Consider the following 23,440-nt stretch of genomic DNA (forward strand, 5'->3'; position numbering starts at 1 on the left):
AAGTTCATATAAAGAAAACACTTTTAGGCTGCTCCTTCAGACAGTCATGTAACCATGTTTTGAAGCTGCATTCAGGAACTGACAAGAGAGCTACAATCTTATTGTGGGGAAGAAGAAGATAAAGAGACATTTGACAGTGGACTGCCTAAAGAGAGTTGTTGAAGGGCATTAACATGCGTGCGCATATGTGTGTGCGTGTGCACGTGTGCATCTTAAGGTCTAAGCTCAGATAGAAATATTTCAGGACAATATTTGTTCTATCCCTAATTGAGCATGACAAACCTATGGGCACCTACAAAGTAGAGAAAGAAAAGTTTCGTGAAATATCTTCTGGTGTTTGGGTCTCTCCCTCCCTCCGCTCCTAGCTCTTAATAGTATCAGCAAATCACTTCATTAAATATGAATTGCTCATGGCTATTTCTTCAAAGTAATTTCACACTGCAGTTTGATTCTGTCCTTTTGATGCAGCAGTTTCCCCAGGAGTGGAATAAATAGGATTTTGGACAAAATATTTGATGCCCTTTTTTACTTCTGTTTTAGCATGAGCTTCCTGAGGCTGAAGTCCAATAAGTAAATTTCTCAAGTCTTTGTTGAAATCATTTCCCATCATCTCTGAGTTCATGCAAAAAAGTCACACTTGTAAGAAAATTTGTGATATATATATATATATATTCCCTGTGAAATTCTTCAGTTATCAATACAAGTAGGAGTGTCCTTGCAAAGAGATTCTACTTACCTTCCAGTGAACATTAAGGAGGAAGAACCTGAACATTTTCTGACTCAATGTATGGAAAACAGAGACTGTGTGTTGGGTGAAGACATTGGCATTAGGGAAAGTAAAACCTTTTAACGTTCCTTCTTTTTACAGAACAAAAGTTATGGTTGGTCTTGCCTTATTTTAGCACTCACTTTTTCCTTTAAGCCTGTCAGTTTGGCCCTGGATGTTATCACTTTCAGCAGCACTTGGGCTTCTGTTTCCATACTATTCCCACAATGGATGCTTCCTCTCTTTTTTTGACAAACACTATTTTCCTATCTCTTGGTGATGGTGGGGGGCTTGCATCTTTACATTAATTTTATTACTGTACTGACCCGTTTGTTAAGGAGTAGGCATGTCAAACCCATCGTTATCTTTGTAACCAAGTTGGCTATTCTTCCACATCTTTGTGAGGGAGTGCAAATTAAGTTCCCGTTCCTTTTGAAAGGGAATGCTTGTCTGAGCTAATCATTCCGTATTGTTTATGCAGATCTGAGCTGTTATTGACTACCTGTGAGTGAGAACTTGAATCAATCATTCCCCAAATTAGAAGCTGAGAACAGCTACGTATTCCCCAAAAGGAGGAGTACAATTCAAAAATCTACTGTGTGTGCAGCACCCTTCTGTAACAAGATACTGTATCTCATTCCAAAATCCAGAAATAGACAACATAGGCAATTTCTTATATGCAAGCATTCTCCACAATATGTATTTTTTTTTCGGGGGGTGGGGGTAGCAAGTGGCAGGAGCTCCTTTCCTTCTTCCCCTCATATTTACTGTAATAGCAGCATGAGCAGAACTCTTTCTGGAACCATTTTTGGTCCCCCAGAATGCTCTGGGACCAGGATAGGAAAAATGTGGTGCCCTTGCAGACTTTCCAAGGCTATGTCCTGAAAGGAAATAAGAAAAGAAACATCATTCTCTAGAATGAAATTTATTCCTGCTTTCTGCCTTAAGTCTCATGCAAGAGGAAAATTTTAAGAATCTTCATTCTAATTCTTTTGTTAGCCTTTCACCAAGTACAAAGTGTTGAAGTGTGTGAGAGAAAAGATAATAATTATGGGGTTCTACCATACCACCTCCCATTCTATATTCATATTATTTCCAACACACCATAAGGCCACCATGGTTTTTTTAAATTGCTTTGTCCTCTGTGTACAACTCCCAAACACATTTTGGGTTTCACCCCAGGCAGGAGTATCCACAGGGTATGGTAAAAGGGTCAAGATGGTGCTCATGACAGTGCGATTGAAGGAGGAGCTTCAATGGCACCATTGTGGACCCCATATTGACTGTTTTGACCACACCCTGGAGACACCCCTGTCTCCAGGCTATGAATCATGAATTGGAAAGGAGGACAAGGGATGTGGTAGACAGCTTCCCCAGTGAAATGCCCACAAACACAAGAGCAAAGCAACGGAAGGTGTCTTCTATCCAGCCCTTGGACAAAGCAAGGAGGGAGATTTTTTCAAGAGATGGCCAAAGCCTGGGTTTATTTATTTTCTTTCCAGATCTCATCTCATATCAGAAATGCAGAAACTGGAAGGGAGATCATTATTAATCTAAATTTAAAAACTTTTAAAAACTTTAATAAAAATATAGATTTATATAATTCTTGCCCAGTGCTAGGCCACGTTGATGGCAAAGGTATTTCCAACCAGCAAGTCATTCTGTGTGCATGTCGGTCCCAAGGGGCACTGCAAAAGATGGGTAATTGTTTGAATAGCACCACATTCACAATAAATATCCTTGTCCTCAGGAAGAAATCCCCATTTTTCCATTTGATCTTTAGCTTCACCCAAACGAGTGCACAGTCTATTTAAACATCTCCAAACCGTCCACTCCTCCTTGGAACCTCCAGGCAATTCCTCAAGCGGTTCTATCCAATCGTAAAGATGTTTTGCTTGGGTTTTCCATCTTTTTAATTGCTCTGTTTGAGGTGTGGTAGCAATCTCCTCGGTGCAATCTAAAAAGCTCCTCCTTGATTTCAATCTTTTTGTGGGAGGTACTTGAGCAAATAATGGGTGTGTCGGGTCATGTAACACCTTTCCATATTCCACGTCTTGTGCCTCGCTCTTTCTAACACTTGGTGGGGCTATTCCCACCAAGATATACAGTTTATCAAGTGGAGTGGGGCGCAAACATCCAGTAACAATATGACCTGTATCACTAAGTACCCTATCCATATGTATATAATGCGCAAACCGGCCCCAAACGGGGCAGGCATATTCTTTCCAGATGATAGCATGCCAGTCTTGTTTTGCAGTCGGCATAGTACCAATGGGTCAGAGGTGTGTCCTACAGATGTTGAGTATCATCCTGTTGTGGTAGGCCTGATTGTCCACATTTATTTATTCATTTATTGTTCAGATTTATATAGCTGCCCATCTCATATATATGACTCTAGACAGCTTACAAAGATCTTGAAGCTGTCTGCCCCCACTGTGGAAAACTGGATGGAGTGTAAGACGAGCAATTGGTCTGACTCTTATGCTCCTGACTGGCATCTGCCAAAGTGCTGGATTTCAGCTCCCATAAACCCCCAGCTTTGGATCTCAAAATGCATCATGACATGCATTTCTTAGCATCTGAAGATATACTAATATGGGCCACAATAATATAGGGAATTCTTAAAAAGCAAACCGGGATGGGTACTGCTTACAAGAGTGGGCAAAGAATACAGCGGGTGATTTCAGTCCTTTGCAAATTAAGCTTTATTATCTTCAGCTTCTGTGACTGTTGGTTTTGAAGTTTATTCATCCTGTGATGCTCAAATATTTTCACTGGGCTATTCAGTAATCGGATGACATATATAGATTTCAGAGATTGACGGAGCTTCATCCCAGAATACAAATTGGGAGTGGATTATAGATGAAAGTGGGAAAGAAGCGCAGAGAATCGCAACTCAATTCGGAATGGGGGCTCTAGAGCCTGCAAGCTTCTTGTTAATTTTGACTCCTTTTTTCCCCATTCGAGTGAAAAATCTTTATGTAAGTTCACGGACTACATTAGGCAGAGACACACTGACAAAAGTGTGTTTGGACTTAGCATGCCCTGCTTCTCAGGCAGCAGAATTCTTTTTAATTAAAACCATTTTTGGTAACAGGAAAAAAAAAAAACCCAGTATGTGTAATTGCTAACACCTGCTATGTGTTACTAACAGATGTTTTTTTACTTACCTAAGGGAACTGTTATAATTACACTATAAGCTTTGTGGAATGGCATTTAACCAAGGTAGTATAGAAACTTTAGGTGGAGACTTTGTGTTCTTTTATTAGATTTTCCTCTTGGGGATTGAGGGGAAAAATGTGCAGTAACAAGGATTCTACAAAAAAAAAATCTGTTCTTATCAGCCATATTTCACAATCTGTGGCTGTAGAATCTGTCGCAGAACATGGAGATAGACATGTGTTTTCTGCCAATGGTGAGCAATGTGTAAAAATCACTCTTTTTTTAACAAAAAACAAAAAGCAACCACCAACGATTTGCTAGAAATTTGATTCAGAATATCAGCTCAGGAAACCCCAAGACAGACTGAGCTGGTCTCTTCAGAGCTGGGGCCTGACAAGCTACTTGTAGCCCAGAGTCTATTTTTTCTGTGGCTCTATCCCCTCCTCACCCGCTTGTGTTGCCAAATAATTTTCTGGCAAAAGAAAAAAGAAAAACAGCCAAGTAAAGTAGAGGTATGAGGTCTCTCAGATGCTTAATTTTCTTTCCACCCCTCTCCCAGAAGCCCAACTTCTTAGGAAAAGAAGCCTGGAACTTCCAACTCTACATTCCTTCTCAAACACCTTGGGGTGCCTCTGGATAGACTGTGTCAGGAGGTATCTGCAGATGGGAGGCGAAAAAGTCAAGAAGATGGCTGCAACCGTGCAATTGAAGCTCCTTTTTAAATGTACATTGCAGGCACGCAGCCATCATATTTGCCACCTGGAGAGCTGAAATCCAAGACCACTATTACTGGTGTGGTTGGATCAAAGGGATGAGGAGGTTCTATGGAAGAATATAGAAAGGTAGTGCACAGGAGTGGCCCAAGATACATCGTATGTGGCGCAGCATTTACCATATATTTGCAGAAATCATCTTGTGTCCTCCAGATACTTTGAACTTCAGCTAGTGGGATAAGTATTGCAGGAACTGTCACATTTTGGAGAGTACTAAGTTCCTTGATGTTCCATTGATTGCTGGTCAGGTTGGTGGTTTGTACCTGAATGGAAGGAGTTGCCATCCTGTCTGTCCAAGGCAGCAGTGTCTTGGGCCAGTTCTGTGCCTTAGCCTTTCCACTTTCCTAAATAGGGCTTTCTTGACTCTTTGTTCTGACTACACCGATAATGGAGGTCTTGGATTTAAGAGTGTCCTATCAGAGAGAGTGAGCATAGAGCAGAAAACCTTGCTGCAGATCCAACCCAACCTCAACAAGGGCTTTTAGCAGTCTTTTTTGAAGAACAAAGAGGAAACGTCTTGCTTTGGATATATAGGCAGCATTTAATTTGAATGTAAACCAATATGTGCAAAACCGACTAACTAACCCTAGTTAGATATTGTTGGATCACTGCCAACACCACTAGGCACTTCTTTTTCATCATTAGAACTTTTTTTTTTTTTGTATGTGCTGTTGCTGCTGCTGCTTCTATTTTGTTTGTTTTTGATGCATTATTTTACAATAATCCTGAAATATATTTCCAGGTTCTTCTTCACTATAGATAGCCTGTTGGGTTTCGTTGTCAAGCTCTTCAGTGTCTTCCTGGTTAACTGGAATCCTGCTGAGTCCTGTAATCGATGTAGTAGCTTTAAAATATATTTGCAATCTACTTTTGACTTACTAAACAACTAAAGTTAGCAGATCAAGTCTGCCATAATCTAGGTCATTGTGGGGGTATTCCTACTTGGAAAGAACATACTGTAGATGTGGGTATTTTTCTTTAGCCTTGTACTCCACACCACGAGTAGCACTTTTCAATCTGGCACCATGCCCCAGAGTAATTGTCACTTTGGACAGTGGAAGTTTGTCACAGTCAGAGGAGTGGCCATCAGAGAACAGCTCTCAAGCCCAGAACAGCCTCATGGCTGAAAGGTGCATTACAAACATATCAGCAACCATTGAGCACACCTTGGTGGCCACACTATGATATGATTGGAAATGCTACAGCAATAATTCCATAAACTTCACTGAAGATTGTGGGACACTCTTGGAAGCTGTTAACTCATCCTCCCACAGACATGTGGCTGCTGAGTAGATATGCATCTGCTGGGAATCATGACAGCCATCCATGCTGAGTCCTTCTATTCTTGTAATAGCTCTGAGCCAGTCTAGGGTTGAGTACACAAACATTTAGCTTCCATGCTCTTCAGAAGGCCAACCAGTAAGGGTGACAGCATTCATGTCACCAATAAATCTCTGAAGCAGTTCTTCTCAGCTTTCAGATGGGTTGGACTTCTTTTAGCATGGTCTTAAGAGATGTCCTCAGTTTAAAGGAGGGACTGATATGAACAGAGACTGAGATTCTGTCCAGAAGCTGAATGGTAAACTTAAGTATTTACAGAGACAGGCTTCTTATATGGCACCATACATGGGAGGTCAGAAGGCATAGTTCATCCAGCCTATGTTGTCCTCTCTGACTGGAAGAAGCCACCAAGGATCTCAAGTCTGGAGTTTCATATTTCCTAATGTGTAAAAAGCTGAACTAGATCTAAGAAGCATTTCTGCATTTAACTTGCTGCATGTTTTAAAAAAATATCCATCAGCTTTGGAGACTACCCTTCTAGTAATTTAAAACATGGAACACATGAGGAGGAAATATAACCCCTTTTCTCCTGTTTTAGTGGCATGGAAAATCTCTCCTGTAAATTTAATATTTGCTTTAAGGGAAAAATTAAGCATTAATTAAATACAAATTGGAATAAATTCCACTTCTGTGCAAGTTGTGATGTCAATAACTGTTAGTTTCTTTTCCACTGATTTGCATTTTTCCTCCAAATGTTGCACATTAATTTGTTTATAAATATTGAAAGTAATTTCTACTTTGATTGTGAGACCCTTTTTTTAAATGAGTGGAATGAAATGTCAGTAAGCTTCTACATATAATGTGTATGATCTTCAGTGAGTTATAACACACACACACACACACACACACATTCACACACACCCAGACATCATATTGTATCTTAGACCCAGCAGAGAACAACCTAACTGACAGAGGCAGAAGAGCCATTCTGATATCATGGAACCTCCTTCAGCTTGTCTGAGGCCAAACTAGTGTCTCCCTCATGGCTTCTTCTGTCCATCCAGTAGCACAGATGTGAAAAATAACTTGTACAGTTGCTTAATTAGAAATCAATGATCTGCAAAGGCCTTTGGCTTCAGCCACTTATCTGTAAAATGGGAATAACAGTGACAAAGATACTTCTTAGAGGAAATAAGGGAAACACTGTCAAGGTTCTTGTCAGATAGCATCCAGTCATTGTTTGAGGATCTTTAGGACACAAGGCATTCACTCCTTTATGAAGCTAATCTTCCAATTGGCTGCAAGCATGTGTTTGTTAAATCACATTGGCCATGATGATGTGAGATTTATATATATATATATATATATATACACACACACACACACACACACACACGAACAAAGAGGAAGCATAATTTATAATTGCCATTTCAACAAGCTGTGTTGTAATCAAAGTGATCCGAGGGTGACTCATTAATTAATTGTCTTTATTATGATGTGCTATTGAGTTAATGAGCAATTTGTATCAGATAATGTTCTGAACACATTGATTACATAAAATTTTTCAGAAAGCTTTCATCCAACGACACTGTAAAGAAGGGGAAGATGGCAAGTATACTTTTGCTAGTCTTTGCAGAGAATCTATGTCAGAATGAAATTGTTCCAAAGGCATTTAGGGTACATCTCAGTGGGAAAGCTCACAACACAGATCCATTTTGGTTTGTAAAATCCTTCTTTGTCCTGACACATCCTTCATCCCCAGAAGTCCCACCTGCCTTTGAAGTTTCCAAGAACGCTTCTGTACCTATGGCCTCCAAAAAGAGAAAGAGATGTGGCTAATCTTAAATCTGTAATGCTTGTACTAGTCTGTAATGCTTGTACTAGTTCATATTCTTACAGGAAATGGGAAAATGTAACATGCAAATTGGATATAGAAAATAATTAAGTCATACTAAAGAAGTACCAGCAACTTCTTCTTCATCAGAGGATGCAGCTTAATCTCCTAGTCTGTTGATAGCTACAAAAGACCTTCTGGTGATATGGTGACAAAAACCTAGCCTGGTCACTCAGGTTTAGGGGTGGGATAGAGGGGTTTAAAGGCAGGAATGTTTTTTTTTTTTTAATGCATGTGCTTCTATTTCCCGTTTTAAAACTATGCTATCCCTATCCTCAAAACTGACCCTCCAAAATAACTGCTAGTGCTTATGGCCTCAAATCCAGTATACAGTATGTAGGTTATGAGTTGCCCCCTCTTGCATTACAGTGAAAAAAAAAAGCAAGCAAATACTTATCAATTTGTTGGCCAGTGTTGGGCTTCAGGGTTTAGTGACTGTGGTCTAGATGACAGATTTCCTGACATTATTGTGGATGGTATCTTTAAAGACAAGGTGACCTACTATGCAGACCACAGACAAATGAGCAGGGACTGGTTGGGCTCCTGACTTTATAGCCAGGTGTCCTGACTTCTGATTGGTCTTTAGCTAAGCTGGTTTCTGATTGGTGCAGGTTGGTGAGAGTTAGTCTCTGATTGTTCATTGCTTGTGCCCAATCCTGATTGGTCATTTTGGTGGTGTTGGTTCCTGATCCTTCATTCATGCCAGTTTCTGATTGGTCATTTTTGGAGTGCTGATTCCTGATTGGTTCTTTCTTTGTGCTGGGTTCTGGTTGGTCAGTCTGAGCAGCTGAGTCCTGACTGGGTCCTTGTCCAGGCATGTTTCAGATTGCCCCATTTTCTCTAGACCATGGTCACTAAACCCTGAAGCCCAATGCTGCCCAACAGATATTGGTCATGAAAGCCTACACCACTTATAAATTCCCTGATTTGGAAATGTAACTTCTAGTTCTTATGCACAGAGGAGTGTTGTATCCAATAAGTTACAGGCAATGCTAAGAATGGGCAATGTTTTGGTAACTGGAGGCCACATTTACCATTTCTGGTAGTGGTAGGGTGGTGATGTAAGTCTGCTTGGTGATCATACTATAAAAGCTGCCTGTTCTTCAAAGTATTTAACATTTCCATGAAGCTACTGCAAGAAGTTATCCATTGGTCCAGGACTGAGTACCATCAGTACGTACATTTCTACTTTGGGCCAACTAGGAGACACAGAATAGGCTGCTGGGGACTGGATGGGTGAAAACAGACTCAAGTTGAACTCCAGCAAGATGGATTGGCTGCTTGTTCAGAAACCTTCTGACTTCTTAGAAGCTCCAACTTTGACTCTGGATGGGGTTAGACCCTCCTTGGAAAAGCAGGTATGTTATCTGAGTTCTCTTGGATGTGGGCTCCTGCTGGCACAGCAAGTGGAAACTATAGAACCAGCTTTGACTTAAATGCCAGATATGCCATTTCTTGAAGGTAGTCTTCTATCTTGGACTTTTGCAATGTACTCTACTTGTGGTTGGCTTTGAAGACTATTCAGAAACTTCAATTGTTGCAGAATGCAGAGGTCCATGTGCTATCAGTCAAAAGCCCATTCAATAGAATAATGTCCCTTCCTTGGTCACTGTACTGGCTATCTATAGGTTTCTGGGTATAATTCAAAGTTCTGGCTATTGCCTGTAAAGCCCTTCATCTCTTGTATCATAGTTACTTTTGGAACTTCCTGCTCCAAGCAGGCACTGCCAATCCTACATATTCAAACCATGCTATGTATCTCCATCCCCTGGGAAACTGAGGGGGCAGGAGCCAGGAAATTTGCCTCTTTGTGGCTGCCCCAGATGGCTCCCCTTCCTGTTAACATTAACGGAGGAAGTGAAACCATCCTTTAGCTCAAGCTTCACACCACAGGCCAATATCAAGGAAATAAGCACAGATTTCAGTAATGTATCTTTAATGGTGGTCTGGAGAAAAAATGGAATCTTGTAATAGGAATTTCCTAGCTTCATTTATAGTGAATGAGTAAATTAAGGCAGAGTCTCTTCAAATGCTTCTTCCCAAATTACTCTTCACCTGGACTAAGTTGTTGTTTAAGAGGTAAGCCATCAACTGACATGACTACCGCTAACTCATGATGTTTATGATCTGCGTTCTCATCCATTCCTTTCCCAGGCACCCCACAATCTCTTACTCTTTTACCCGGTATTAAACACATTGGACATGTGTTACTGGCTGGGTTCATTTTTGTAATTATCATTTCAGTGGTTATACAATATGTCATTATATTATTATGTTTATTCACATCTGTGAGCCATCCAGTCTTTATGATTCAGGTGGCATGGAAATTGTGTAAAATAAATATATAAACAACATAATGGGAAAAGGGATTTCTGCCTCTTAATCGGTCAATCAGCAATTCACTTAAAAAAAAAGTTCTTCAGTTTTGATGTCAGCTTTGGACCATGTTCCTTTATGCTAATTTTTTATTTAAAGTTATATGCTTATTGAGTCCTAGAAGCTTGGAATAGATTGTGTCATCTTACAATGTCTTAGTTTTTCCACCTTATTTTATTTTTGTTAATTTCTCTGTTAGTGAGGTTTATGTAACACTATGCTATTTTTGTGTGTATTCCTAGCTTCCATTTTGCATTTTTTCCTTATATCAATCTCCCTGAAGATCTTTCAATACATCCCTTTTAACTTTCATCAGTGCCTTCAAGATCTGATCCCTTAGATCTTGTGGATTAGGTAGATAAAAGTTTGTCTTCCTTTCACTTAATCTTTAGGCCACACTGATACATATTTGGGAAATGACGAGGAGTTGCATGTAACTAGCTAGACTGGTGGAAATTTAGATGCATGACTAGAATGAAATAGTCATTTAAAATTTTTGCAAATCTGGTCTGGTAATTATGACCTATCAAAGCTATTTCAAATTGTACAAAATTGTACCTTTCTCATTTGTTTTCATTTTTCCTTCAGTACTTTTTATATTGCATGTTCACTTCATATAAGCTGGAAAGTATTTGCCATTTTTTGGCTTTGCATTTGAAAGGAACTTTAAAGAGACTTGGGGATAGCCTCTAGTTAAATTTGATCATTCTGTCTTGTTCAATCAAGTGATTAAGGACCCTCATTTTCATGACTGATGCAAATGCTGAAGCATTAGTGTGAAGCAATGAGCCATCCTTTAGAGCGGGGAGAGATGACTGTGAATGAAGTGCAGCTTCTACCATCTGACCTAGTATCAGTGGGGAAGACTGCCAGGTAGCTACTGAGGATAATACCATTTATTGTAGATGATGAGATCATTAGCAGCATTAAGTAGAGCTGTAGTAGCTGCTATCAACAGCCTGGCAATTTCATCTCTCATACTTCAGGTTAGTCATTTTCACATGGAGAAACTCTGGGTGAGATTGCCTTGGAGATGGCCTGGATACTCGGTATAAAATAAAATAGCTAGGTTGCCAACCAGTGCACAATTTCAGGTTCATGTTACACCCATAGTGAAAGGAACTTAGTCTTTGCCAGTTGCTTTGTGAAAGCACAATTCAATAGAGGGGGGTTTTTTTTTTTTGGTGCCTTCCAGTCAGTGTTGACTCCTGGTGATTGCCTGACCTAGTACCTGCAGTTTTCTTGGCAATGTTTCCCGAAGTGGTTTGCCCTTGCCTTCTTCTTCTTCCTAGGGCTGAGAGAGAGAGGGCACTGGCCCAAGGTCACCCAGCCGGCTTTGTGCCTAAGGGTGGACTAGAACTTACGGTCTTCTGGTTTCTAGCCGGGTGCCTTAACCACTAAACCAAACTGGCTCTACACTAAATTTAATAGAGGCCTGAGTATAATCTTATTGCTTAGAACTTGATTATCCAAAGGGCCACCTACTTTGGTATGAAACTGTTCATCCTATGGTCAGTAGAAGTACACCTCTTTATTTTTTTACCATTTCTAGCTTTGTTTTGGAAAAGCAGTTTAAGTGTCTAATGGACAATAAAATGGGATATTGAAACCAAAATAACACACCAGGTGAACCAAAAATATGATTGCTTCTAATACCGATGTCACTCTCTTATAGGAAGAGGTAACATTACTGTAAGAACCAGTCACTGAATTCTTATCAAGTCAACACTATAACAAGCTTTCCAAAACTTCTGCTTTACAATGTTTCTGACAACCCCCAGAAATCCCAGGCAATATGACAGCTGGAGGATGGCAGCTTGGCGAAGGTTGCAGAATGGTGGCACTGGATGGATGTTTATCTCATCTGAAAGCTTGATCGCTCCAACTGTGATGGTGGTCAAGAGTTGAAGCTGTGCAAACCATTCCTAGTAGTTTCACTTTGGTGGCAAACATTGTGGAGAGACCCGCAGAACAGTGTTTCTGTTCTTCCAACAGCAGATCTGGAGGGCCACCTCTACAAATAGGTTGCACAGACTTAGTAAAGCAATTTCCTATTCACACTGCCATTGGATCTGCAGAACTCCATGCAGTACATATATTCCTAGCAGTGATTGGGTGGTTCAGTCATGTGGGCCATCCAGAAAATGATACAGCCTAATGTGAATTAATTTGTAAGTACTTTGGCCATTTAGCAGGTTCTAAGATGGAATGCCTGAAGATTTTTGCCCCAGTGATTTGATAGGGTTTCAAACAGTCTCTTGACCAATTTTGGATAGGTTTACTAAACACCCGTGTTTATGTAACATTGTGTAGTTGTGGATTGTTAAGAACTATGGGAAGAAATGGAATGCAGGTAGTCCTCGCTTAATGACCATGACTGGGACCAGCAAGTCCATAGCTAAGTGCCACAGTCGTTAAGCGAGACATCACGTGATCTTGACTTGCAATTTTACTGCCAGCTTCTCCTTTGTCTTTGCTTGTTGGAAGGCCACTGTGAAGCACGGAAATGGTGATCACCTGATTGCAGTATGCTGCAACATTGTGTGAGGACTGATTGTAAAATTACCTTTTCAGCACCGTTGTAACTTCAAATAGTTGCTAAACAGGGCAGTTGTTAAGCACAGACTATCTGTATGTTTTAACTCTGTGTTTGAGGATCATCAGTGCTGTCATGAAAAAGATTAGACTGAATCAAGCCACAGGACAATGACCCAATCAACTATCAACTTGTTATTGTGTTATTTTGCTGAATTTGCAGGCGACAATACTGGGCTGAACCCTGAAACTTTTTCTATTGCTTGGTCTCTAGTTGTCTGAACTGTTCTTTAAGTAAATGGACAAAAAAAATCTTCCAAAAAATGAGAGGAAAACAACCTATTCAGAAATGAATGCAGGCAACCTCATTACAAAGAAAACAAGCAAGTGAGCAAGCAATATTATCTTAACAGCTTATCATCCAGAACTCATGGGCCGCCTGAAATTCAATCTAGCATCTGAGGCTAATAGTCATCTTTTTGTTTTCATTTTGCCTGAGATCATCATTTCTGCTCTTTTACCTATATGCATCAATCAACTTGCTGCTGTGTGCTAAATAATGTTATCTTTTTCCTGAGCTTTGCATCTTTTCTAACATGCATGCATTCCACTCCATGTCTGTTAAACTCATAGCTTTTCAGTGTGCCTGTTATGTAATAATGAGAGCTAGATACACACATGCGCGCGCACACACACAGAGTATATGCACAAAGATGAGATGGCAAACTGTTCAGAGGCAGGCCATATGGTCCTGAGATCAATATTAGGTTTCCTTCTACTAGCTCAAGTGCAAAAGTAGGCTAAAGATCACTCCATGCATCGAGCTACTAGTGTTGGTGAAAAGTAGTCAGCAGTGACAAAAGGGAACTAGTGGTATCGCTCTGATATGACCAGGAAAATTGAATTTGTGCACTTTGCTTTTTGCAATACTGTATTTGCACTTTTTTTTTCCAAATGCAAATATGTTTCAGCATATTTCCACAGTACATTGCATTTTTTTAGAAGTTTGCATGAAAATTCACTGATTCTGTGTTCAGTATCCTATTATACAAGATTTTGCAAGAACGCTCAAAGTATTTTCTTACACACCATTTGCCTACAGCTCACATATTTGTGCACAACTTCCCCCAGTGTACTACTTTTTTTTTAATGGAGCACAGCATTCCACGTTCTAAAGGAAGAATAATTGTGCCTCACAATGCCTATTAGTGTGGGAGGTGCAAATTAGTGTGGGAGGTGAAAATCATATGACACAGTGAACAAAATGAACTTGGCCTCCATTCCTGAGTATGATAGCCTTCTCGTACATGACAAACACGGCTACAGGAGTTGCATAAAATGGCCAGGTAGAGAAAGAAACCATAAAAGATCTTTGGATTGCCCGACTGCAACACCAAGAGGGAATACAGTTGTCCTCTTTCCAGTATACCCATTAGACAGAATGAAGCATCACTTTGCTTGGCAGATCAGGATATCTGATGAACTGGTGCCAAGCCCCATTAATTGAAAGACCATGCTCAGAGCAATAGATCATGAAGTGGATCTGCCTACCCAAGCAGGTGCTGTGGTCATCTTACAATGCATTGGTCTGAGGACTTCAAATGATGTCTGTAAGGTGGCCAGCTGGCTGGAGAGTGAGTAGTACTAGTGCTACCACCACCAGCGAAATTGTGCAAGCAGAGAAGCTGTGAATCTTCCCATTTCAACTGGTGATTTTTCTGAACAGCTGTTACAATGGTACCTTTATTAGACAGCCAGCAGTTGGCCAACAAGAATGCGAGGGGAAGTTGAGAAGCACTAGTTTCAAATATTGCCATCCAATCCTTAGATTTTATTTATTCGTAGAAGTTCCCACCCCAACAACTTGGAATGGATAACAATAAATTAAGAAACAAACAAACAAACAAAAAAAAATACAATATCCAGTTAAGTTTTGATCAAACACATCTACAAAGGAACAGATGCTAAAACCTTAGGGCTCTACTGGAGGCGTTTCATTTCTATTTCCACAAATGGCAGCCCAAAGCAAAAGAGAAGATCGTGCTTCTGAATGATTACACAGGTTTTGGTAAGTCTCCAGCATGAAGGCATTGCCACAGTGGTGGGATAGACACCATGGAAGTGTCTCTGGCAGGTCCAGCTGTCTTGCATTAGCACACAGATAGTAACCTCAAGAGGGCACTCATGGTCAATGTTACACATGGGATTGACCAGACAATCTCAAATCCGCTGGACCTAAACAAGATGAAATTTAGGAAAGACACTGAGGGTGTTTTTTTTTTTTAAATAATATGTTCCTGTACAGGAGCAGAAATCACTATGCTACATTAAAATAACTTCAGAAATATTTATATATACACATATAAAATATTTTACATGACACCCAAAGGCACTGAGTTGCATTGGGGCTCAGCTCCTCATTCCCAGTTACATTGGAAACGGCAAATACTACATTTTCTTAGGGAGGGTGTGGAGCACAGCAGCCCCCAAAAGAATTAAATACCTGCTCCATAAAAGTTGAAAACTCCTGTCTGTAAAGTTGTTGGTGGTGGTGGGGGACAACATAGCCATTTCCAAATTATTATGGCAAAACAGGAAGTACTTTTCAATGCACAGTGTGAAAAGAAAAGAGCTAACATCATTCCTTTTCTTTAAAAAAGGGAAAAAAGCAGCAGCAGGTTTTCAATGATCTTCTAAAATATCTTGGACCACAGCAAGTTCAGCACTGTCTGTTGCTAGCATTATAATCTAGTAAAAAGTTAAGCACTTCTAAATCCCACTGATTTCAACAGAAGAGTTAAGCATGCACTTAAATATATCCGATCCATTTCAATGGAAGTAAGTACTTAACTGTGGCTCAACCTCATCGGTTATTTTTAATCGGACAGTTCAAATGTCAACGTAGCAGTTGTACAGCTTCCGATACAGAGAAGAATACAATGGGATTGGCTCTTAAAATTCTTTTTTTTCCTTGTTTGTTGGTTTTACTAGAAAGATATAGCTTTTTCAAAATAGCTGGTAGATACAGAAAGCATAAATATATAATAAAGTTTAGACACCGATTGTACTAAATGCAACAATACAAAGAAGCAAACGGGAACACAAATGGTAACACAATAAAACTGTATTACATTTGTGCTTCAAATCTTACAATATATTATGTACATTAGTCCAAAATAAGCATCTCATGCCAAAGGACACAAAAGGAAAAAACAAAAAACCAGCAAGCCAAAACCAAAACTAAACTTTCAGCAGTATTTACAATATCTTTTAATGAACATCCAGCCGTGAACAGGTGCAATTTCCACTACAGATAAGTGCAGTCTTCCTTTTATTCCACAGGACCATTCTGTCTCCCTATATCTATGCTATTTAGTAGGTTCTGGTGTCATTTCTTATATACATGTTAAAGAAAAGAGAAGGAAAGGAAAGAAAAGGAGAAGAATGTTGGGCTTCCATACTCTGAGCGGTGAGGGTCTGAATCAGCGGACTTGGGGTGCATACCCTTCTTTCATTAAGCCCTCTTCATAGTCCGTCTGGCACAGAATCATGTTGTTCTTTAGGAAAAATTTGTCTCCCACGCAAAATCTGGAAATACAAGAGGGAAAGAGATGATTCAGTTTGCACCGGATCCTGTGCCAAAGCCTTGAACCAGGGGAGGAATCTTTAAGACTGGCAACCACGGTTCACTGCATTTTTATAGGGGCGCAGCCCTTTCTCCTCACCCCACAAGACTTAGAATGCTGACCTTCTATGGTGTTAGATTGCACGGGAAGTCTTGACAACCAGAATAGGAATTTATTGGAATAGAGTAGCCCAAATTTGTTGAATATACTTTGTGGTTGGGTTATCCAGGCTCAGGGTATTAACACTGACATACTAATCAGGTTTTTGGTAGACGTTTCACCCTATATCTCTGTGTGACTTCCAAATGGGTGGTTGACTTATGGTAGGATCAGATCTGAACTCAGGGGGGCAACCCTTCCTTCTGAACCATTGTACCAAGGAAACCTTGCAGAAGCATGGGGTGAAACTTTTGCAGAAAATACTGATTTACATCTCAGTATTAATTGTTCAAAGTCCAGAAAACCTGAACACAAGATAAGCTGAATAGGCTCCCTATGTCCTCTCTCTAATAGAAGAAAAGCAGCTATGGGGACAAGACAGAGGGGACAATAGGCTCAGCCCAATTTCCCCAGTTAGGGAACTACTGTATAACTGGATTCATACCAGTGCCAGATTTAGACATGGTGAGGCCCTAAGCTATATAAAGCTTGTAGGCTCCTTGTTAAAATATTACACCAGAAGGTCACACTAAGGTGCATACCAAAACAGGACCTTGGGTTGCCACACAAAAAATTGAAATCATATACAGTAGTCCTCACTTAACAACCATTTGTTTAGTGACCAAAGTCACAACAGTAATGAACAAAGGGACTTACAACCAATCCTCAGACTTACAAGTGTTGCAGCGCCCCTACAATCATGTGATTGCAATCAGGGCCCATGACAAACAGCTTGCACTTAAGATGATTGCAGCGTCCTGGGGTCACCATGTGACCTTCCCAGCTGACTTCCCCCAAGCAAAGTCAGTGGGGAACCACATAATTCACTTAACAACTGTGTGATTCACTTAATAACCACTGCAAAAAAAGGGCATAAAATTGGGCGCAACTTGCTTAACAACCGCCCGCTTAACAATGAATTTTCCAGTCCCTATTGTGTTTGTTAAGTGAGGACTACCTGTATATGCCTTTTAATTATTTAATAGCATGGTATTTAAAGTGAAAAATACAAATTATTTTCAAATGAGTGCATTTACTGATCACATCTTTATCACTTGGCTGGCTTAATCTCTCTCTATAGCATATCCTGGAAACAATACTTAAATGTTATTTTTAAAATAATTTTAAGGTACATTAATATATATACAAAATGCTGACAAAATAAGTAATCAGGATCACTTTGATTAATATAAGTAATAATGAACTCCTTTGCAAAATCAGAAAACTGATATTCTGAAATTTTGTGAGGCCCTGCAGATTGTGAGGCCCTAGCCTATAGCTTGTTTAGCTTGTGCCAAATCCAGCATTGATTCATATACTACATTACATGACATTAATACAACATGCAGAACCCTAACCAAACAAACCACTTTATGGCTCAGTGAGATGTGAGCTTAGCACATACATGAAGAGGAAAGAGAATACTCAGTCATGGCTAAAATGTAATAACTGTGAGGAGTCATAAGCCAAACCATCTGTAATATAGAGATCATTTTATCGTGAAAGCAAATTTCCAGGAAACTAGGTGAAATGATACCTCTGATGTTAATTATTTACCTATCAACTGCATGCATGTGACAAATATAGATGCCGCCAAGTTTGGACCCGTATCACCATGAGGGGCTACAGGAGAGCAGGAAAATATTAAACACCAAAAACATCACACAGACTTTGTAGGGTTCCTTCTATCCGCATCCTTGAATTTGGCGCTCAAGGGAAGTTACATGAATCGGCCTTTACAGACAGACAAACCATCTGTAGCATGGTGGCATGAGTAGAGATGAGATGGTTTCTACCACGGGTCTTTTTTTTTTTTTAAAAAAAAGAGTGATCTCTTTAAATGCAGCTTAGGGAAGAGGATGGACCATCCCCCAGACACAGCAAGGGGTCCTTCAGCACATAGAAGAATTTAGCTAATGAACAATGCTATGCTGGGGGGTCATATTCTGTTTGCAAAGAGCCCTCCATCTATAAAAACATCCTGGGAGGAACTGCTTGCTACAGTCCAATTAAATCAAAAAGAGTCACCCAAATAAACTTTTTTGCATTGATGCGGATAGACGAAGACGCCTTTGCTTCAGCTAATCACCCGCCTTTGTCTAGAAAGTATTCTTTAATTTGGTACTGGATTACAATGTCCTTTTTCCCCCTCCTATAATCTTCCAAACGGCAACATTTTGGACACAATTAAGAGCTGAAATAAATGTGTGCACTGTTTACAGTACACTGAACAACAGAGTGGCTATGGGAATAGGCTGGATATGTACTTAATTGCAACCATTTAACCTTCAAATAGCAGTGTCTAGCATAGCTGACCCAGGTAAAGTACACAGAATTATATGCACTGACCTGCCCAACCTCTGATAGCAGCTCCCTCGTTTTTATTAGTCAGTCACTCTCTAATGATGTTTGAAGCCGAAATCTGAGGGAATTGTCACTGAGTAAATTGTATACTGAAAGGAGGCCTTTAATGCTTTGTGAAGTTGTGAGGTTTTAAATGGAACAGCAGTTGGACTGATTTACATTTGTAAAGATTGGAATGCTAGACAAACAGCAAAGCCATTTATTTTCCAACAGGGTGGCTTTGGAAATTTATCCTTATGCTTGCTAAATAGAGAGAGGGGGAGAAAATAGTGTAATAAAAAAGTGAATTGAAAAGAATTAGCCTGGCTCCTGAAGGAAAATTGGACTGTTTATTTGTGGATTCTCACTCTTCCCCCCCCCTCCAAACCTCACCCCACACGCCTTTCTCTTTCCCTCTCCCCCAGTTTTGGATTAAAGCCCACTCTCTCTGTCTGAATGAAAATACAGATTATAAAATGGTCCTGATAATGCTGGAGTTATTTATGGACAAATCAGTTTCACCAAATGCACGTATTTCCCAATTTGTGGTCTCCTGCAGCCTATTTTTATATTTCATTATATTTCTTACAGAATGGAGATCAGAGACAGCGGGAGCAAATCGTCCTATGCATTCTTTTGCTTCTCTTTCGGTAGGGTCCGGATGGGTCAGCTTGCTCTCTGCAAAAACAGTCAGGTTCTTGCCTAATTTTGTCACCATTTGAGGAAATATTTGTCTCACCAATGTGTATGCCAGCAGTTAGATAAAAGCGATCCACGTGAAAACATGAATATGCACAAACCATTAACTAAATATAAAAGATGGAGTGGTGGAAGTGTGAAACCCTATTGTTTCTATCCATTCCACCTCCATCATTCATGCTAGAATGAATGGAGAGGTTGAGTCATTCTTGTACATCATTCAATGGACAGAAAGACAAAACACAACAGAGAGTTTCTTCTCTCCCTTGACAAACACCACGGTGGGAGATAGTGGAAGATGCCTTTTCTCTGTAAAGTCCACTGATGGAAGGGAAAAGCCCATCAGATCCAAGGCTAATAGGGCCAAAGTAGGCAGAATTTGTACCACGGCGCTCTCCCCTCTGAATCGAACTAAGTTTCCCACCCATGCAAGTTCACAGCAGGGGACAGCAGAAACTGAGCTCAAAAAAACCAAGCAAGGCCTGACTGATTTATATTTAGGAGACAGCTAAGAAATCCCAGGGGAGAAGATTAGATTGGAAAGCTGAAAGAACATCTCAGAAAAAGGCAACGGCAAGCCATGATCTTAATGTTGCCCATATAATCAGCAGGAACCAAATCAAATCATGGAAGATGTTACCTTTTTCCCCAGCCAAAGAAAGTACTTGCAAATCTATTTCAAGATCATATCTAAAAAGGTGTGTGCAACAGCCTCCTTTCACTTTACATCCTATCTTGAGCAAGGAGAGCAGTGCTAGCACTGAACAGGAAATCCTACAGCAGCACAGTATGTGGAATGAGAAATCCTCGGCCATTATGCAGCCCTTCCAATTTTAAGCCAGAGAAGAACACAATTTGGCATTCCAATCGCAATACCCAGAAGTCACAGCCAGTCTGGTGAGGGATCATAGGCTTTGCAGCACAAGGACACATGGAAGGTCAAAGAAAGTATGTCTTCAGCCATTTGAATCGTGGATTTCTAAACTTCAGAAAACTCTTTCTATATGGAGAAGACAACATGAAGTTCCCTTTTATTAAATCAATGATCAGAATTCAGTGCTTTGACTAAAAATCATCCCAGAATCTCAAGAGCACATATCCTGCTTTTAAACCAGTTTCTTGGTCTGAACCTCATGAGAAACTAGCTAATGGGCAAGGTTGTCAAGACTATTTAGGTGAGACAGGTAAGGGGGGGGGTATGAATAAGACTGTTTTACCACCAATAAACTATGATTTAAATTAGATTAGCACAGCCTACCCAGTCCATTCCCTATAAACTTGATCTTTGGAGAGCCTTCTTGAAACTTCTGATTTCTACTTCTTGTATTTAAAACTTCTGCTATTATAAAAGAGATCACCACCATGCATTTACACTTCAGGTTTTCTTTAGGAGAAAAATTAAGAGAGACTGTTAATAGCTGTTCTTAACTTCAGCGAAGCCTTAAAAACAGGAAATTCCTAGTTTCCATAACATAAAAATGCTAATCTTTGATAGGTTTCTACTTACATTTTGTCTCATCTATCTTCTAACAAGCTCAGTTTGGGACCTACTGTATGAAGGCAATACAGCTGCAGTTCACAAAAACTTAGCCCTTTCTATTACTTAGAAAAGGTGTCCTGATTTCTTGCTATCATAAACTAACACAACCCTCCTCCAATGTCTACACAAAAAGGAGATTAACAAACAAAACAAAACAGACCTACCCTGCTTGCCTACATCCTTACTTCATGTTCTGTGCTTAAAACTAATCAAAATAAAATAAAATAAATTCTCAACATCTCTACAAGGAGGAGCTGAAAGGCTTCAAGCCAGGTTTTTCCTTAAAAAAACTGCAGCCCAGGAGACAGGATGAAGTAGATCCTGCAAATGAAGAAATGGACTGCCACAAACCAAGGTGTATCTTTTTAAAAGCAACAATAACCACAGCTTGATTGACTGCAGTTTCAAATACACTGCAGCCAAAGTTGTGGGATCACAGAAACCTGGAGCTGCTTTCAAACTGATGTCTGTATTTATATTTTCATTCTCATTCCAAACCACGGAATATACAACCAGATTCAGGGTTTATATAAATTTTAATCTGGCTGAGGGCCAGGGGTGTCTGCAAGGTATGGCTGTGATGGTATAGTCAAAACTCTACCTGTTTATATGTCTGTCTTTGATCACACCATCATCTTGACTTTTTGGACCACACCTCATGGTGTATGGTGAAAGGCTGGGAACGATTTAGATTTAGATCCACAGCTCCTTATAGCATACCCCTTGTCCCTCCCTGAAATTTTCCTGAAATTTCCCTGAAATTTCTACTATCAGGATGATCTAGCCATGATACACCAGAATTTAATTTCTGCTTGTAGTGTGGTTTTCAAGGGGTAAAAGCCCATTCACTAATCCAACCTCATTTCTCTCCCAAGCCTGAAGAGGAAACTTTGCCCCATCTTTTGTCTGGGGGTGGGGTGGGGTGGGGGTGGAGGAATCAAAAATTACCTGCCTTGCTTGACCACTAAAGATTACTTGTCTTCTCGCGTTAAAGAAGTTTATCTTGCAGGAGATGAAGTGACAATAACTAAGTGCTAATTGTGCATAACCAAAGCTAAAGATATGCTGTGGAGGCATGGAATAAATGAAGCGAACAAGTACGTATTAGGCACTTTTAATAAAGACCCTCAAAGAGTAGTTTGGAGGAATGACGATGGGAACGACTTTTGAGTCTCAATTCAAAAGAGGCTGCAATTATTTCTTCCTTGAATAGATCCTCCTGGTAGGCTAAAGACTGACCTTATTTTGAATGCAGACTCTTTAGTTCTGCACCAAAACAAGCTTGATGTATAGGAACTGTAAATGGCCCTGTAACTTCTAATTGCTTAGCATTATTACATAGTTTAAACAGTGGTTATTACTTGTCTGATATTTTAATTTTCTGCACAACGTGATGAAAAAGGTCAATTTGGCTTTGTTTTAGAATGTAATTGTAGAAAGCTGTAATTATGGCAGCTGCACAATTCACATTGCATGAGGGGGAAAAAAAAGAACTCACTACAGTTGGGGGAAAAAAGAACTTACTACGATGCTATCAAACGGCTTGGGCTGATTCTCAAATTATTTTACTGCCCCACACTAATTACTTCTGGTTAGCGTCCCTTTTGCAGGCTCATAAAACAGCTCCTTTTCCCAAGTAAAAGCTCTATGTGTGCCAGACATACACATATGCACTCGCTCTTGAAATAAAATTTAGATGTTTGGCAGTTTAACATTTGAAAAATTGCAAACCTGATGGACATGAAAAATATGCGGATAAGAAATTAGGAACTTGTCTCCTAAAGGAATGAGTAAATAGCTAATTCATCAAGCATTCCTACCCCCAAATGGGATTTCAAGTTAATTCAAGCCAGAACCACGCTTGTGAGCTGTGTGTTTGCTAGTTTGCAATGGTGTGAAACTGGCAGTACTGACATGCTCCAGATTGCAGCCAGAAAGTAAGTTTACGAGGATATAGCGAGAGAGTATAGTTGGAGTGGTATTAAGACAGAGTGTACATGGTGTGGGGTGGGGTGGGGTGGGAGGGCAGCACAGTTTGGGAACCATCTGAGACCTCAAAATATAGCCAGAGAAAAATGGCATCCAGGTTCTTTTCTTCTGCCTCTAACATGAAGGATAGGTTGTTCACATTGAGATCACATCACTCTGGTTTTTCTGATTCTTTGGCAAAACTCACAACACAATATAATCATATCAGAGTGATCTTCTAGAATTATGGTGGAGGAACCCAACACTTGAACTGCACAATGGGTAGATATGATTGACCTACCTTCCGTGGCAATTAGC

The 23,440-nt window shown here is 40.0% G+C and overlaps 1 protein-coding gene across 3 annotated transcripts in view; it reads right to left on the minus strand.

Moving 5' to 3' along the window:
* Positions 1–1,505: 1,505 nt before the first annotated feature.
* LMO3 (LIM domain only 3) overlaps positions 1,506–23,440 on the minus strand; it is a 94,811-nt gene continuing 72,876 nt past the window's right edge. Inside the window, exons 4-5 of one of the 3 annotated variants that reach the window (XM_088141319.1) lie at positions 16,249–16,375; positions 1,506–1,647 (exon numbers count right to left, since the gene is read on the minus strand). In XM_088141319.1, the coding sequence (XP_087997445.1) occupies positions 16,270–16,375 (106 nt within the window). In that variant the 3' untranslated portion in view covers positions 1,506–1,647; positions 16,249–16,269. Of the gene's footprint in view, positions 1,648–14,540; positions 16,376–23,440 lie in introns of those variants that run through there. The other 2 variants (XM_088141318.1, XM_088141317.1) reach the window with 2 other exon arrangements.

The sequence above is a fragment of the Python bivittatus genome, unplaced genomic scaffold (assembly GCF_059951505.1).
Source record: "Python bivittatus isolate LINGU-HERP-01145 unplaced genomic scaffold, Pbiv_v1 ctg000330_np1212, whole genome shotgun sequence".
In the NCBI taxonomy this organism is placed as follows: Eukaryota; Metazoa; Chordata; class Lepidosauria; order Squamata; family Pythonidae; genus Python; species Python bivittatus.